The sequence below is a fragment of the Camelus bactrianus genome, chromosome 6 (genome assembly GCF_048773025.1).
Source record: "Camelus bactrianus isolate YW-2024 breed Bactrian camel chromosome 6, ASM4877302v1, whole genome shotgun sequence".
Taxonomy (NCBI): domain Eukaryota; kingdom Metazoa; phylum Chordata; class Mammalia; order Artiodactyla; family Camelidae; genus Camelus; species Camelus bactrianus.
The window spans coordinates 26486951-26505479 of NC_133544.1; the positions used below are offsets into that span (position 1 = coordinate 26486951).

Below are 18529 nucleotides of genomic sequence, written 5' to 3' on the forward strand. Positions count from 1 at the left end.
CAGGACTCAGGTCTGGGTAGCACACTTCGTGCCCCGTGAGCAAAAGAGTACAGTTTCCCCATCCATGAGACTTGTGGACAGGCCCTTGGCCATGGGGTTCCCGCAGCCACGGGAATTGCACGTACTCAGGTCAGAGAAAGGGCAGGCACAGGAGAAGCCGAACGACGACACGGAGGAAAGTGCATTCAACCTGTCATTGAATTTCACCCAAAGTAAGACGTACTTTTTTTTTTTTTTTTTTTTAAGGTTAGGCATGTTTTTCTGTTGCTGTTCAGAGAAGTCTTTGGAGCCAAGTGCATGGCACAAAGGCACCACCTAGTGTCCAAGTGAGGTAATGCAGCTCCATTTCTGCAAAGAGAGAAGTCGTGTGTGTGTGTGTGTGTGTGTGTGTGTGTGTGTGTGTGTGTGAGACACAAGCACTGTGAGCTCCACCCCTCCCCCTGATTTGCCATTTGGGATTTTAACGATCTCCTTAAAGAAAACTCTCATGATTCCCTGTTGGTCCTGAAGAGCAAGAGGCAGGGAAAGAGACTTAATGACTTCACTCAACCAGAAGACGCGGAAGCCCTCATCCTGGGTATGCCCTGTCTGGGTGTCTTCCTCATGGCGCAGTGGGCACAAAGCAGGTGGAGGGATATATGACACACGTCTGAGAACCTCCCATCCCAGGGTAACCCTGAGATGCTTCCAGGCTCTTGCGTGGGAGCTGGGCAGGGAGCAGTTTGGTGGCCACTGGTTCAACTCCAGACCAGTCTGAGCCCTCACATCCCACCTCTTTCTCGGGTGGCCGAGGCAGAAGCCACCCGGGGCTCCTCTTACTGCCCTCTGTCGTCACCACCCCAGCACCAGCCTCCTGTCCTTCTGCAGCCGGTCTTTGGTGTTCACGCCCTCTGGCTACTCGGGGAGAGGGAAAGACTGATGGTTCCTTAACCAGAGCCCAGAGCGGTGGTGGGGGTACAGTTTGAAGGGAGCTGCTCACCTGCTCAGTTGTTCAGGCGGGCCCTTGAAACTCAGCTGGGGACTGGGTCTCCTCCATACCCCGGCCCACTTCCAGGTTCCTTAGGACTCTCTGCCCCCCGCACCCGGGTCTGCCAGGAAATGAAGGAGGCAGTTGAATGCTTGAGGTTAAAAATGATCACCTGGTGATGACAGGCCCTAGAAGGCTTTTCTCTTCTGGAGGACAGTGTTTGATGGGCAGGGAAAATTGAGGAAACCGGCTCTAAAAAAAGGAGCTGGTGTTGGTTTTTCAAAGGACTGGAGGGAGTGCTAACGGGCAGCTTGGAGAGTCCTCTGCAATCCTGTGCCGAGGCAGATGGGAGGATGGCCTCTGAGTCTGGGGCTGGAACAACCTCTCCGGGCCAGCATCCTTCCCCAGCCCACCAGACCCTACAGTTTCTTGCACACATGATGGTAGCCATGTGATTTCCTGCTCCCTCAGTCAATGTCACGGTGACATCACCTCCTGTCACATTCTGTCCCTTGTTCCATTCTGCTCTGAGGAGGAGCTCTGGGGAGGCCCTGAGGACCTGACAGCTTTTGGGCGCTGCCAGCTTCCTGTGGTTCCTGAGGTCTCAGGGTCCCTTTGGCAGATTGAGTTTGGAGCCACATTAATGCACGTCACTCAGTTGGGTATAGAGAAGGTCTGGGGCGGGTGTAAATGGCAATTTCAGAATCAAATTTAATAAACTTTAACATAAAAGATTAAAAGGTTCCCTTTGTCAGGTAAAACCAAGAATTTTTTAAAAAGTACAAAAAGAAACAATAGGCGTGGGGGGTTGGTGGGGAGAAGGGGATGACACTTCCCAGAAAGCAGTTTTCTCCCCCTGCACACTGGGGACCCTCTCAGCCGTCTGTCTGCCTTGGGGATGACCTGCCCTATCCCTCTCAGGTGACAGCAAAAATGCTGCCACAACAGCATCCTGACATCCCATGCATGTTTACCATCACCAGCTTCGAAGACCTTTGTGTCAATTTGAAATTCAAAACAGGCTTGGTTTGTGTTTGCCATCTGTGAGCCCAAGGGCCTGAGCTGGGGGCTCTGAGCCCCTGCTGCCCGGCCACCCTCCCCTCGAAAGAGCCACAGGAGCTCCCCTCCCACACCTGCTGCAGATGGGAGGCCCACTGAGGCCTGCGCAGCTTCTGCTCTTATCAAAAGCCTGAAGGTACCGCTGCTCCTCTAGGACGCCCGTGGGAGGAGGATGCCAGCGGCGGCAGCAGATCCACACACCCCCTACTATCCCCGCACTAAGCCTCGGTGGCTTCTTGCAGCAGAAGGGCTGTCAGGAATGGTGGGCCACAAGGATGCAGGGATATCAGACAGACCACCTGTCCCGCTTTGCTGGAGTCAGCAGAGCGGGGAAGGCAGCCGTGTGCTGGCATGTGGTCCGCATCACTGGCTTAGGAATGCAGGTAGAAACCGGCCTTTGCAAGGAGGCAGACTGGGCTCAGACACCCCCGGGGCTGAGCAGCAGTGGACAGGACTAGAGGGCAGTGTGAGGCTGCCCCAGGCGGCCTCTCGTCTCCCGCCGGACCAGGGTGCTGGCAGGGAATGGATTTCCTCCTCTAGGCTGGAATGAGGGGGACCACGCAGCAAGAGGACGCTCTCCATCCTGCTGGGAGGTCTGGGCAGCCCTGGCTCCTCACTTACCTATCTTTCCAGAAACTAGGATTTTCATGGGTTAGAAAAATCCCGCTTTTAGTTTATTCCCAGGGAAAAGTTAACTCCACCTGGAAGTAAGGGTTCCTGTGCCCTCGGCTGGTCCACAGAGACTCAGGAACAACGGATGCTACTGGACTCAGTGTCTGGTTGGATTGGAATCCAGCCACCATCAGCACCACCAAAGCTGCGTTATGCTCTCTGGGCAGGGACTGAAATGCCACAGATCGTCCCAGTGCTGTGTGAGTCACTTCTGTGCCCATTAACCACGTGTTTGGTTAGCAGTGAACCCTACCGGGCCTGGCGACCCTTCCGAGGTCTTCCTAGGACAGGGGGTCACTCTCGGAGATGGGAGCTCTCCAGGCAAACCTGGCAACCCCGCTGTGCTCTCTTTAATTGCTTCTCCCTTCAGCTGACACCGTGTGGAACCAGGATAATCAATCTGCAGGTTAGAAGAACAACCACGTTCTCTCAGGAGACGTTACAGCTCATAAAAAATGTACAGGGGACGCTCTTTGCTGAGGGTTTTGATTTTTAACTCGTGCCCTGCCATGTGGCAGTGGGTGTCGAGCCAGGGAGGATGCAGTTTTGTGCAGGGGAGATGGAGGCGGGCAAAGGTGGCAAGGGACATCTGTCACCATTCTAGGAAAACAGAGAAAGCAAAGGAACAAGTCCGGTCCCTCACTGGGACTCCCTCCCACCTTGGCCCTGAGAGACCACTGCATTCCAGAGGCCTGGAGCCAACGGCGTCTCCAGGGGGCCCACCCAGTCCGCCTGGAGCCCCGGGCTCAGCCCAGGGTGCCACAGAGGGCGTCCAGGCCCACGCGGTGTCGTCTGCAGCTAAAGGCGCTGGCCATGCCCCATCCAGCACCGGGAGCTGCCGCCCCTCCCGCACCTCACGGGCGCACCCCAAAGAAAAACGAGCAAAGAGGACGTCAGCTTCCACTGTATCACCACGGACATCTCTCCTTAAAGGATCCAGGGTGTCCTTCTGCGATGGTGTGAACAGTACCTATGTCTCTCTGGGGTCCTCTGCTCTGTATTCTGAAGCTCTGGTATAGACTGAACCACTTGGCTATTTAACTGGCAACATTTTTCTAGGTGTCATGCAAAAATGTTAGGTACCCCTTTCGCTGGCAAGATGCAAGGGAGCACAGGAGGACAGGGGTGGAGAGGCCTTGGCTGTGTGTCCAGCTGAGCTCTGGTCTGGTTCTCTCTTTTGCCCCCCTACTCCGACGCCAGCTGCCTGGGCTTGAACTGTCCTGGGGAGAAGGGACCACCCCAGCGAGGCCGACACCACAGATGGGTAGGGGCCTCGAGTTGTGCCGCGTGGCACGGCTCTGGGGACGGCCACGCACAGGGACCGCAGGCTGCACGTGGCCGCCCTGACAAGGAGTGAAACGCATTCAGCTCCGAGCCCTCGGGCCTGGGTCACGGTGGGTGCTAAGCCAGCCTCTGTGGGCCCCAGGAATGACCACAAAGGGAAGGCGAGGGAAGAAGCTGCTTGTGGGTAACGGAAGAGCCCTCAACCCCCCGCCCCCATCCAACTATGCTGAATATCATGAACGTGGAATTTGGGCTTCCAGAGAGGATTTGAGAAACTCTTGGACCAGACTTCTTATCTGCGGCTGTTCTGTTTCCTTTATCCTCTCCCCTGTCATGGATCAGAGGGGGAGCCTCTTTAAGTCTGGATTTATGCATTCACGCTGGGGGTGTCGACTAGTCACCAGCGCACTCACACACGCTCGCACGCACCCTCACCCTGGATGTAGCCCTCCGGGCGCGGGAGCCAGGAGCTGGCAGAGGCCCCAGAGGGGGTGGCAAGAGGTGGTGCTGAACACCTGCCGGGGACACACTCCACCGTGCACGCTGGCCTAAAGTGCGATGTGTATATCATGGCCTCGGCTGCACCTAGACTGGGCGAGGCAGTGCGAGCCAGAAGACGCCCTAGCTCCTGGGCCCCTCACAAGGACCAGGGCCCTGTGGTCGTTCTTCCAAGTCTCTGTGATGGTGCAGGTGGCTGAGAAATAGTCAGGTAAAGGGGGACTCTACTGCACCATCTGGGGGACCCAAGGGGCAGGGATGAGGAGTGGCCACGCTGGGACTGAACTGGTGGCACAGAGAGTCTGCCTGGGCGCATCACGTTGGCCACAGAGGGCACGGCTTCCCACGCAGGACTGCCTGCAGGCACAGCCTGGGAGGCTGGTCTGAGCACCATCCCAGTAAAGAGTTTTAGAATCAAGCCTTCTGCTGCAAATGCTTGGTTAGGAATTGACGTGAAACTCTGAGATGGGTTTAGAATAACGCCTCAGCACAAGGAAAGAACTCTTTTGGGTCATAACCTGAAATCAGATATTCATCCTCATCTGGTTTACCGTAGGCACACAGCTGCCTAGAAAGGCAGCGACATCACAGTTAATCACCATCCACGCGTCCTCCCAGGACTTTTGGTGTGGGAGGGTCACACTGCCACATCTTTGCCCTCAGTGTCTTCCAGCTTAGAACACCCTCCCTCCCACTTTCTTGTCCATCAGTATCTCGTACACTGTTCAAAGTCCAACTTATGTTTTGCCTACTCTGGTTTACATTCATCCTTTCCTTTTTAAAACACTTCCAAAATGGTTCTTAGAGTTTACACTCATTTATATTCATTTAATGATTTAAGAGTTTCTTGTATTTTCTCATCAAGGACTTAACAAGGTCATTGCAGGCAAAGATCACGCATCCTGACTTTCTTGCACCCTTAGCAGACTCTCGGGGGCTGGAAACAGCATAGGTGTGTGATAAACACGATTTGATTGATGTCTGGGACTGATATGGCCTCTAACCCTGAATACATAACATGGATTTTGCACATTAACACTGGAGCAGACAGTCCTTTGCCCACAGTACATGCTCTTTTTAAAGTTAAAAAAAATGAATAAAGCCACTCTTTGAAAAATGCCTTTGGAAGAGGGAAACTAAAAGAGAGCCTGGTGCCAGGAAACCACTGGGATTTCCATCTTACTCACTGAGAAAAGTCACCACTTGGCTAAGACCAGTGAGCAGTCTTAGATAAGCCATGCTTTGTGTATGTCTCTGTTTCCACATGTAATATGGCGAAAGCCTGAATAAACCATGTTACCTAATTTTTCATGATCCAGATCCCTGCCCCTTTTGATGCTCTCTCTTTCCTTCCTCTCACAATGGACACTCTGTTTTGAAAATTTTATTTATTTTTCTACTAAAGATTAACTTACTACATTAATACGTTTCCCTTCATCTTGATTAGTCATAAACCAATAAAAACAATCAGACTTCCTCCATGCAGTCAAGTGACCAGAGTAACCGCTACATGGGGTTGCAAGAATCCTCCGAGGGGAAAAGCATGTTTTCATCAGTTCTTACAGTTACGTCTCCAGTTATTGAATGATATTTCCTTTGTCTTTTTGCAGTTCTGAAATGAGCCCACTGACCCCTCTTTCTTCCAGTTAGCCTGTCAACTGCTTGGGACCCCAGACTGGGAAGTTTTGAAAGAGGGGGTTTCTGAGCTGCCTTTCCACCCTGAAGTTCCCAGGTTTTATGGTTGTAGTTAGGATGAATGGCAAGACTACGTTGGTTTGGCCATTGGGTGATTACTGAAGTCATGTTTCCAATTACTTGAAGGAAGGTCATCTGGATTTAAAGAACAAAAAATGCTGGTGTTCAAAGGTGGTAATCTGGTGATAACAAAGCTGCCTTTGCAATTGGTTCCCCATTTCAGCCTTAGCCAGATTAACTGGAATTTGAACCATAACATTTAATCGAGAAAGGGAGGGAGAAAGAGAGACTGATGAGGCAAAGGTCTTCATAGCCTGCACACAACTCAGACCTTGGAGGGACTTACCTGAGGTTTTCTGAACTGAATTCTGACTCCAGGAATCGCAGAAACTGGTCCCGTCCCACCTGGTCCTTCAATATCTCGTCGAAAGAGAAGCCCCATCTCTTTACTCTCTGCTGGCTGGGCTCTTTGCTTTGGGGGAAACAAAGGTTTAAAAGATGATCAATACCAAGCAAAAACCTGCGTCACATTCTCATCAACAACTCGGATTGACTTTGCTGCCACGGGCCAAAGGGAAGTGTCTCATATTTAAGTGACAGAGTCCATAGACCCTGCACCAATCCCAAACGCAGACTGCTGTGCACTGACACTAGCCAGCAGTAAAGAGCCTCTTTCAAGAAGGTGTTTGAAAGGGGCCCCATCTAGGTGAGGGTCACAGGATGCCCACCAAGTGGCTGCTGTCCCCAGGAAATACAACCGCCCTTGATTTGGCTTCCCTGCGCCATTTCCTTTGGTTATGGGCCCAACTCTTGACTTTTTTCACTTAAAAAAAGAAAAAACTGAGGAGGCCTTAGGAATCTGACCTTTCATCAGAGACACTGCCCCCACCTCCTGCTCCTTCCTCAATCCACAGGGGAAAAACAGAGTCCAGTTTAGTCCAAGCAATGGCCAGCTGGTCAGAAATGCATCAGCTCATCCAGGATAAACCCATTCAGTTGTTCAGAGGCAGGATGGTGCGTTTATTCTTTGATTTAACAGCTACCTGCACAGAGTCTATGGTCTACCTCTTTCCCAACACTTCACATCTGTTAACTCAGATTTGAATATGTTGCTATACTGAATGGTTTCTGTGGTTATAAAATAATTCTGAAAATTAAAATATCTCTGGACATTCACCCCCAGGTGACTGGTACAATAACCTTCCCTTGGCCCAACTCAAACAAATAATTCATGGAACTCACAATTCCTTCATTTCCATCCACTGTGTAGAAATGCTTTCTTATGACATATTTTGCATTATAGTTTTGTACCATCATTTAGCTTTTTAAGGGTTTATGCCATTGTCTCTCCAGCTATCGTGTGGGCCCTTTGAGGGCAGAGACCATGTCTCATGTATCTTTGTGTTCATAGTGCATTTCACATAGCAAGAATTTAACACTAAGAGGAAATCAATAGGAAAATGTGTACAATGATGTGGGTGGTGTGCCCTTATCCCAACAGCATTCTCTAATCGCTAGCTGCATATCTTTTCCTAACTCTAATTTGTCTTCTGTGCCCATTCAGTCTCACCAAATTCCTGCCCCACACTGGGCATCCCAAACCAACACAGAGCAAAGACAGGTATCTCTCCCAGGGAGTCCTTCATTCCAGGTGATCTCCCAACTAAAGAGAATGGAGCAAATCTGCCCAACTGCGAACAACAAAGCCAGATTCAGAAGAAGCGGCTATCTATAAAAATACTCAGCTATCTTCAAAAATTTTTTTGAACTACTAGAAAATTACTAAACAAGGGATTGTTCCTTAAAGAGCAAACGTCCCGTGACCCCATCTCAGCCCCAAGGCTACTGAAGGAACAATCACAATTTTCTTTACTGCCCCAAGAACACCTGATGGTCCTAAATAGTCCAGTGGGGAGTGGTCCTGTTATTTGTTGCTGTGTAACAAACTATCCCCAAACTCAGTGGCTTAAAACAACAATTTCTTCTTCTCTCTCAGTATCCCATGGGCTCAGCTGGGTGGTTCTTGCCTGGGGTCTCTTAACAAGTTGTAGTTGGACAGCAGCTGGGGGTGGTGTCATCTGAAGGCTGGACTGGGCTGGACTGGGCTGGACGGCTCCTCACATGGCAGATGATGCTGGGTTTTGGCCAGGAGTTCAGCTGAGGCTGTCGACCTTATGGGCCCCTAAGGGCTTGGATTCCTCACAGCTTGGCCAGTGGGTTCTGAGAAAGAATGCCTTAAGAGAAGATGTCTCAAATGACCAAGGTAGAAGCCACAGGGGCTGTTTTATGACCTATTCTCAGAATGTTTCTTCTGCAATACTCTGTTGGCTAAAGGCACCAAGACCAGCCCAGATGAAAAGGATGGGCGATGTCTCCTCTTTTTGCAAGAAGCATCCCATGTGTACAAAGTGGGAAGACACCATATTTGGAGACTGACCATGCGAGGGAAGGAGCCGGACTTAATATCTTGAATGAACAGCTCTATGGCATGGGCAGTTCAGGGACAGCCTCTGGCTCTCAGCAGATCAGGCTGGCTAGGGGTAGATGCCTTTGACCAAGCAGGATTAGCCAGGTTCCTTGTAGTTCTTTGCACATGCGCCTGTTGCCCAGCAGAGAGAGAAGCCAAACCTGAACCATGTGGTAAGAGCAAATTGTGAACCACAATCCTGCTGGCAATGCCAGGTTTTTGTTAGATCCACTATCTGGCTGATGGCACATTTCAGGAATACTTCCCAGAGACCCTCTCCTGGTGGTGTTTAGACTACAGAGTTCTCTCCAACTGAGATCTGGCAATTTGGGGCTGATTTTTCCTTGGTGGTGAGCCCTGGCAATCACTATTCTCTCTACCTGAAGTTAACTTCTCAGGGTATCCACTAAATAGACTGGAGGTGTAGTTGCCCGTCCTTTAAAAGGGCAGCCTTACATGGCCCTCTGAATATGCTCTTTCTCATTTTGGATTTCCAGATCTAATCATCTGTCTGAAAAGGACAAAGGATTAAAGCACAATTCTCTCTTATTTATGCTACATCCTGTGTCATCCTGCCAATTATTCTGTTAAATCCGTCACCGGCTTCCACGGGGTTGTCTGTAACCTGCATGTGACCAAGACAGTCATGTTCATCTCTGTAGAATCCAGATGTTGTCTGTGATGCTCTCTGTGCTGGACATTGTGAAGAGTCTGTACCCCTTTGCCCGTGCCCAGTAGAAGTCAAAGCCCACCTGGGACAAACATGAAGTCCCAAGGGACTCCTGCCTTCTCCCGTGCTGCCTCTATGCCACGTCTTCACCCGTCTTCAGCCAAAACCTCCTTCACATGAAGTGGGTGGGAGGGTGGAAGCCTTTACTGAAATTGGAGGGCCCTGAGACGGGGGTACACGTTGCACCACCCAACAGCAGACAATTTAAAAAAATCACACACTTGATATTCCTGTTTTGAAGAGTCCTTGGACACCTCAGACCTAGGGGTTTTCCTGGCCCTGCACAGAGGCCTGGTCTCTCCCCTTGTTCTGCTCCTCTCACTGCCCTGAAGTCTTCCTTCTCAGGGACAAGATGCACACTCATCTCATTTTCTTATGTGGCGCAGCACCACCTCTCCACTTGTTGAGTCTCAGCCACACCTCTGCCTTGAGGGCCTGACTCTGTGCCCCAAGTGACATTAATGCCCTTTGGCAAACGAGGAGGAGTCCCGGGGCCCGGTGGTGAGACAGCACGTTCATTCACCTCGCTACACTGGTATCTCGAGAGGCTTCCTTGCTCAGAAGGCAGCACATAGCAGGGTCTCAATAATATTTGTTGAATTAAACTGAAACCTAGAAAAAAATGACCTTTGATTATTTTACTGGTCATCTTCAGCCATTGGTTCATGGACAGAAACCACCTCTAGACTGACCCAGGATAGGCAGCGATCCCTGACTCCGTGTTATCGAAGGCAGGTTCCTAACCACCGCCAACATCTGACGGGGTGCGAACGTCCTACTGGGAGAAGAAGCGGGGCCTCATGGCTCCTTTTCATTTTCACTTGTATCTAAGGAAGTGGTTCTGCTCGAAGGCAGACCGAACACTGCGCATGTCAGGTTAGGCGTCAAGATGAGAATAGAAGCCTGAGCAGTAAGAACAGAGCCAGAGCACTGCTCGTCGGGGCAGCAAGTCCCTCGGGGACAAAGTGCTGACAGGCTGGGGTAACCCAGCAGGCCAGGTGGCTGCCATTCTCCCAAACTATCACATGGGTTTTTTGCTGACTTTCAAGAGAGAAGGAGGAAATCCCAGTGTCATCATAGTGAATTAAATCCATGCGCCCACCTCCCCTCCTTTCCCAAATACAATGAAATGGCCAATGAAATGGTCACTTCCCCATCTACCCTCCATCCAACCTATGCTTTTTGAGTACCTACAATGGGTCTAGGTGCTAAAATAATTTTAGGTCCTATTTAGAAAGAGAACCAAGCGGGGGTGGGGGGGTAGGGGGATGTGATATGGAGTGACTGGCTGGGTGGGGTGGCCGCTATAGATTGGGTGGTCACAGAAGACCTTTCTGAGGAGGGGGCACCAATGCTGAGTGAGACTTGAATGAGAAGGGAAGCCAGTCGTGTGAGGGTCTGTGGAAGTGGTCCAGGAAGAAGGAACAGGCAAGAGCCTGGAGTTCAATTAAATACTAAAAAACAAAACAAAACATAGTGTGTAGAGGCAAAGAAATTTCCTGCCAGCGGAGGGCAAACGGTGAGGAATTTCTGAAAGGTATGAAGCAGGTGGACTGAACTGGTCACAAACCTGATCGAGAGCCATCTGAGCCTTTAGTGAGAATAAAGTAACTGGGGGTCCCCAACAGAAGCCTGGGAAAACCCCAAGCTCTGAGCAGCAGGACTGGAAGTGGGGGCAGCTGGTGGGCATTGAGCAGGGGGCATATGGAATAAACTCAGAAATATGGGACACGGGCTCCATGTCGCAGAGAGGGTCTTCCAAGGAAAGGGTGGGGGGTGTTCTCTGGCCAGCTTCTCATATGGGCAATAAAACCAGAAGGTGGTGCCTCTGTAATCTAGGGCTGGTACAGCAAATATGGTTGGGAAAAACATCTCAGCAAGGCAAGGAGACTTCTAAAGACACCCAGGTTTTCCCCTACTTCTCGTTGGTTCCTGTAATCTAACTGGGTTCCCCAAGTTCCCTCAGCAGAAGGGAGAAGCATGGCGTCACTGGGGAGCACCATGGACAGGAAACCGCAGAACTTCAGAAACCCCATCAGGGCCTGAAACAGAGCAGCACACCTGGCTGCTGGGGTGTCACGCCAAGGAAAGGTGGGGCTCGAACCATCTGTGGACCCCCGTAGCCATCATCCCAGTCTGTTCTTGGACCATATGTCCAGGACACAGAGGGGAACCCCATCGATTTACCTGTGTCCTCCCATTAATGCACTCAGGAGAAGCTGTCCAGCCAGGGGAACTGCTCAGAGGAAAGCCTGCTCCACACCAAGACTTCTCAACCTGTGCTGTGCCTCAGGATCACCCAGAATGCTTGATAAAAATACAGGTACCCAGAACCACCCTGGGCATCTGTATTTTAATGAGCACTGCAAGTGATTGTGATGAACCCTGTGGTTTGAGAGCCACCTGCCCAAACAATTATTGAGGGAACTCTCACCAGCTATTGGTACAGCCCATCCGGACCAGGGCTGTACATTAGCATAAAATTTGAAAAAATACCAATGCCCCAATGACAGAAATTCTGATTAATTGACCTGGGGAGGAGGCTGGCCATTGGTACTTTTTAATAAGCTCTCCAGGTGGTTCTAATGTATGGAGAGGGTTGAAAGCCAAGACCTTCATTTATGATAACCCACAGTACCCCAAATTGTTGGGTATACGAAGACTGATCTGCTCTGAACAGTGACTGGAGTAATGAGACAATGAACAGAAACGATGATTCTCTGATCAATGACCCCCTGTGAAATAGACTAAGTGGCAAAAACAGAGGGGAGATGTGAAAAAAAAAATCTGTATTCCATCCTCAGAAAGGCTCAAGAGGATAAGCATCACTAGCACGGAGCAGGCTACTGAGAAAAAGCAGTCCAAGAAATATTACAAATTCTTGGAAATGAAAAGCATGATTGTCGACCACCCCTCCCAACACTTAGTGAGAAAGGAAAAACTCATTAAAGTATAAAATCACAGAAGGGACACCATTGAAAACCGAACTGATGACTCTGAAGAGTAATTCAAGGAAGTCTATCCTTGAATATAGACTAAAAAGACTAAGAGATGGAAATTATAATAGAGAAAGATAAGAGATATGGCTGCTTCATCTCAGATGACTGGACTTCCTACAACGGATTTCCTGAAAAGAGAGAGTAGAATGGAAAAAAGAGTAGCAATGATTTTTTTTTTTTTAAGAAAGAAAGGAAGGAAGGAAGAAAAAATAAAAGACTGAAGTTAAAGAAAGATTTAAGTTCTTGGATCAGATTAAAGGGACTACCAAGGGCATGCCAGAAATATTAGAAAGGAGATACCCATCTACATAATCTTTTTCTTTTGATGTTGATTGAGAAATATGTCTCAAAGTGTAGGTTTAAAATATATCAGGTTAATATTGCTCTGGGGAAGAATGCATTTGGACGTGGTAAAGGAAAACTTCTAGTTTTCATTTTTTACTTCATCATTATTTGCATGAAATAATGACATTTTAAAATAAAACATACTTTTAAGTAAGTATGGCTGGACTAGAAACTAGAGTAACAAAAGCTAATACAAAACTTGATTAATAAAATAAAAGTCAAGGAAGAGGAAAAGAAACAAGAAGAAAAATTACATGCAGAAAGCATAAACCACCAGGAAAAAGACAAACTATATGATCCAAGTAAATGTGACAGTTTTTATATCCCAATGTCCAAGGCAAAACACCCCATGAGAAAAATGGGCAAAGAACACAGAAACGGACAAGCCACGAAAGAAAAATGAGTATCTAGTAATCACGAGAAAATGTCCTCAAGTATATTAACAAAGAAATAAAAGTAAAATGAGATTTTTATTTTTTTCTATCAGATTTCCAAAGATGAAAAAGATTGATGATGCCTGGGTTGGTGAGGATGTGGGGAAATGTGAGCTTTTAAGCTGCGGGAGTGAAGAAAAGTTGTTACTGTTTTGCTCCAGGGAAATCTGGCCACAGGAACTAAAATTAAAATATGCATACCATTCCCAGCAATTCCAACCCCGGAAATTTATGCTAAAGAAATAACTGGACTTGTATACAAGGATGTTCCTCGTATCATTGTTTATGTTAGTAAAAAAAAAAAAAAAAGAGGTTATAACCTAGATATTTATGAGCTGGGGATTGATTAAATTAATTATACTACACTCAGGCAAGAGGACATTATGTAACTATTGAAAAGCATAGGTGGGTCTACATGTGTTTACATGGAAAGATTGCCATGATATGTTGCTAGTTAAAAAATTATGGGACAATGTATAAATAATGAACCCATTTATCCAAAAGAATATGATGTATATACATGCATATAAACCTAAACGGATAGACCCTAAATCAAAGGTTTTCACACTTTCTTAGTTCACGGTGCCCTTAATGCCTCAGTAAGCTTTTCACAGTGCCCTGGGCCAAAAGCAGCACCACTGAAAAAACTTAAAAGCTTTTTTTTAAATTAAAAAGTCATTTCCAAAGAACTTAATCTGTATTTATGTCCTAATGACTTTATAGCTATTTGAAATACATATAAATTGAAGGAAAAAATATGTTTACTTTGTTCCCAAATGACTACATGTGTGTTGTAGAGTGCTGGACATCGTTTCAAGCTCTGGAATCAGACTGGACCCTCATTTCCTATTCCATTTTGATTTTTGCCCAGGACTTGCTTTTTATCACAACAACTGCCCTGAAAACCCAGATATGCAAAGATATGACATCACTGAAAGGAATGTAATGTGATCTAATGTTGAAAATGGTGAACTACCGTAACTAGCAGTTTATACAGTATCTGATGTAGGTCGAACATCACTGTTTCCCTCAAAGACTTAGGATTCCCTGTGGTAACCCTGTGACTTCCCCGCAGTGGCCCAAGGGAACCGTGGCATTAGGCTATCAACAAAAGCTCTTTCTGGAAAATGAGATTGGGTTGGATATAGAGAGAGTTTTCTTTATCATGTGTGTCTGAATAGTTTGAAAATTTTTATAATAAGCCTCTATGACTCTATTACTCTTTATAAGGTTTTTCCATTAAAAAAAAAAAAGCCAGAAAAAAGCAAGAATGAAAGTGAACGAGAGGACACAGAGAAATGAAAAACAAAATAAAGAGTCGTCTAGCCGAGGGGCAGAGGGTGCAAAGGCGCACCTCGCTGGGTTTGTGTGTGTGTTTCCTTCTGTAATTGTGAACGTGGTTTAAGTTCCTCTGAGCTTCAGTTCCTTGGCTGTTACGTAAACACAGTCGCTTCTCTCATAGGTCAGGAGCTACTGATGGAACCATCGCTGTCCCGTTACTCCAGGAGAACAGAGTGATGGAAACTATGGATCTGGAACCGTCCCGCCTGGGTTCTAATCCTAACTCTGCCACCTACGTGCTGCGTGACCTTGAGCAAGTTCATCAACTCCCTGTGCCTCAGTTTCCCATCTGCTCAATTGTGAGAATAGGACTTATCTTTTGTGAGGATTCAATGTGAGACACTAACTACGTGGCCAGTACAGTGGTGTTGTTGCTAATGAGTAAGGAACTCACCTGGGGGGTTACTTGAGGGGTTTCTGTTCTACTGATAGAGTCAAGGAAGTAATGAGACAGGAAATAATGTAATCTCACGATCCCATGCATTTCCCCCCACATCTCTCCCACTCCCAAACAGTAAAACACTCTTTTCCCCTTTTTTACCTCATCTCTATGTCCCATAAAGCGGTATCGTCGCTGACCCAGGGGTTGGATGGCTCCGCTGGCGTGATCAAAGGGTCATATTCCACATACTGTTCCGTGTAGGCAATTAGGCTGCAGGAAGGAAGCAGAACAAAGAATGGCACTGATGTCCTCTAAAAATTTGTACTCTGTTTTACACAAACATTGTATAAGTCTTCATATAATTCTAAATTAAGGGGAAAAAATTACCTTCACTCCCACTTCCAAAAAATCAAACTGTTTTCACTTGTCCTTGTAAAGCTTCTCATGATGAACATACTGTTTCTGCATTATTGCAGTCATAGTATACACAGGCATTTTATATCTTTTCCCACTTAACTCTTTCCCCGAACCTTGGTGCGCCCCTCCCTGGTTATGCTAGCCTCACTGATACACTGGTCCAAACCTGCTGTGTATCATCCTCCCACATAGGCTACAGATCTCAAGGCAACTGGGGCACATAGAGGATGCTACAGTTTTTCTAGGCTGCCAACCCAGCATTCCCAACTGGAGGACTTTCTTATCATAAAGACTTTAAAATCCTGGCAGACCAAAAGAAGTTAACATATTATAAGCATTTTTTCCCCCAAAAAGTGACTTAGTTTTTCTAGTTGTAATTTAGATAACCACGTAATCTTTCAAAGATTTTAATTTTTATCAAAATGCATGTAGATTGTTAAAACAATAAAATAGTACTAAATGATTTCATGTACAAAACAGAAATAGCAGTGTTTTTTCTCTTATCCCTTCTCACAGAGGCACCTACTTTCTATCCTTGTTTCTTTCAGCATTTACCTGCATATTTCTAAATTATATATTTTTACAGCTGCTCTTGATAATCAATTTTAGACAAAGATTTAACTTTCTATTCACTAGTCCCTAACTCACTCCACTGTCTCCTCCCATGATTCTCCAAATAAACTTATGTAACACTTTTTGTTAGATCAATAGTGTCCACATTATTAAACTTGATAAAAATTGCTTGCTGCTGAGCTAAACAGTGTATTATTATCTTTTTAAAGTATTCTAACAAGTGTGTAAAACAACTGGCAATAATTTCCCACGTCTTAAACACATCAGAAAATCAATCAGTTCTGTCTCCCTGTACCCTGGAGGTCCTCTCCCCAAAGTCTTGAGTCCTTTTGCTCTAATCTGGACTGTTTGCTCTACAGGCTTGATGCAAAATCATCATCCTGGGCCTTCCTTCACTTCTGTGTTAAAGCTCTGGTTTTCTGGATTCCATGTATGTTCATTGGTTTTATTCCTTAGTAGTGCTGAAGCACATCCTTTAGTAGTTTCCTAAGAAAGGATGCATAAGTGATAAATACTTTGAGTCCTTACAGGTATAAAAATGTTTTTATTTTATCTTTATGCTTGAGTAGTGAACACAGAATCCTAGGTTAAAAATAATTTTCTTTCAGAATTTTGAAGGCATTGATCACTTTTTTTGGTATCCAGTGTTGCTATGTTACTGTGAAGAAGTCTGAATCTATTTTGATTTTTTTCTTTTTTCAGTTTCTTTTCTCTCTGGAAGCTTAGAATCATCTTTTTATTGCTATAATGCTCTCAAATTTCAACACGGCCCTTGCCAGCAGTTTTATTCACTGTGCTGGGCACAACGGGAAATCAATAGGTATATATATATATATACACATCTCCCAGAAATCTGATGGTACTTCTTTGCTAATTTCATAACCTTCATTTCCTCTGTTTTCTTTTTTAAAAATAATTCCTTTAAATTAAATACTGGAATCAATAATCCAATATTTCTCAATTTTCCCTCCCATTTTTTTTATCTCCTCATCTTTTTGTCTGATGGTTCTTCCAAATTTTCTTTGTATTTTTTTCATTTGGATTATTACTTTCTTATGTTTCTAAAGTTCCCTCTGGTTTATCATAGCATTTAGTTCTTGTTTTAGGGATGAAATACCTTCTCGTATCTATGAGGATATTAATTCTATATTTTTTTTTGTCAGTTTCTTCTGTATTTTGAGATGTTTTCGGTTCCTCCCAGCCCCTTTTTCTGTCTGTCTGCTTTGATCACCCTCCTTCGTTCTGGGGCTCTCTCTGAGTGTCGGGAACATCTCTGGACATTCATTTGTGCTTAAGCGTGAGGTACCAAAACCTGCTGGGAGGCTCCGTGTGTGCGTGGACAGGACTTGCCAACTGATGGGCTTCATTGTTGGGTCCTGGAAGCTTGCCTTTCATCTCAGTAGAGCTCCACATGAGGACTCTGGAGTCTTTCTTCAGATATCTATTTTTCTCTAAAGGTGGGGTAAGCAAACTTTTTCTGCAAGACCCAGATAGTAAATATTTTAGGCTTTGCAGACCAGATGGTGTCTGTTGCAACTACTCTGCTGTTCTGTTGTAGAACAAGAGCTGCCACAGATAATTCGTATACCAAGGCGTGTGACTGTGTTCCAATAAAACTTTATTTGCAAACGCAGGTAGTGGAGTGGCATGGATTTGGCCCTTGGGTTGTAGTGTCCCAGCTCCTTGCCTGTGGGCATCTACATCTGGCTCCTGGCGGGCTGAGAGCAGGCCAGAGGAGGGGTGGAGGGCCCACAGTTCAGCAGGTAGATCTCTCACTAATTCTTTTGTGTTCAGCTGGTCCTTTAGGATGTGATGTGCCTGAGTTCTGAGCTGATGTGACTCAACTTCTCTGGAGAATGAATTGCCCGTCTCCCATGGTGGTGGCAAGTGGGGAGAGAGGATCTCCTCATGGGGTATGGATCAAGGGATCCAATGGCTCCAGAGACAGACTGCCCATTCCTCTGGGACTAGCCTTATGCCCCATTCTTGCCTTCCATGGTCCCTGGTGTCTTCAAGAACCAAAGCCAGATTTTAATGGACAAACTGGTTTTGTTATAATTCTCCCATTCCTAACATGGAGCCTATAATGTTCTTCACTCTGTCCTCATCCTTTCTTTTTTTTAATTAAATTTTAAAATTAACTTGTGAATTTTTAAAAATAAATTTTGAACTATTTCTGGCGTACGAAAAGGCATAACATTTATAAGAACATTACCCTTGTGCTTACCACCCAAAAAAAAGAATTATAACACTACAGATAGAGACAGAGAGGCTTGGGGTCCTGCTCCTCAATTCCTTACACTTTTGATCTTGCAAAAATTTGTGAGAACTGTTAACCTATTCATTGGTTGACCTTATGAGTTCATGCCATTGTTATTCCTTTATTGAAGTGTTACTTCTGGGGAAGGAGGGAAGATAAACATATGCCCACAATATTGTCTGGAGTGAATTTATTTTAATTTATGTAGCATTTGCTTATATTAGACACAGACTTTTGTTTTGTTTTGTTTTGGTTTTAGTGTACGTAGCGGTGGAGGTAGAACACCATTGTTTACGTGTTTTTTTTCCCCATCTTTTGGGTTATTTATTTAGAATTAACAACCATAAGTGGAATTACTGGGCCAAAAGGTATGAATATTTTTTTGGTTCTCAATCCACAGTAAAAC

General features: G+C 46.2%; 1 protein-coding gene across 4 annotated transcripts in view; it reads right to left on the minus strand.

The window, feature by feature from the left end:
- The window catches only part of RGS6 (regulator of G protein signaling 6), a 479758-nt gene that overhangs the window by 39880 nt on the left and 421349 nt on the right, over positions 1-18529 (minus strand). For all 4 annotated transcript variants that reach the window (XM_010962350.3, XM_010962362.3, XM_074365305.1 and 1 more), the window contains exons 13-14: positions 15033-15143; positions 6522-6647 (exon numbers count right to left, since the gene is read on the minus strand). In XM_010962350.3, coding sequence (XP_010960652.1) covers positions 6522-6647; positions 15033-15143 — 237 coding nt within the window. The remainder of the gene's footprint in view (positions 1-6521; positions 6648-15032; positions 15144-18529) is intronic.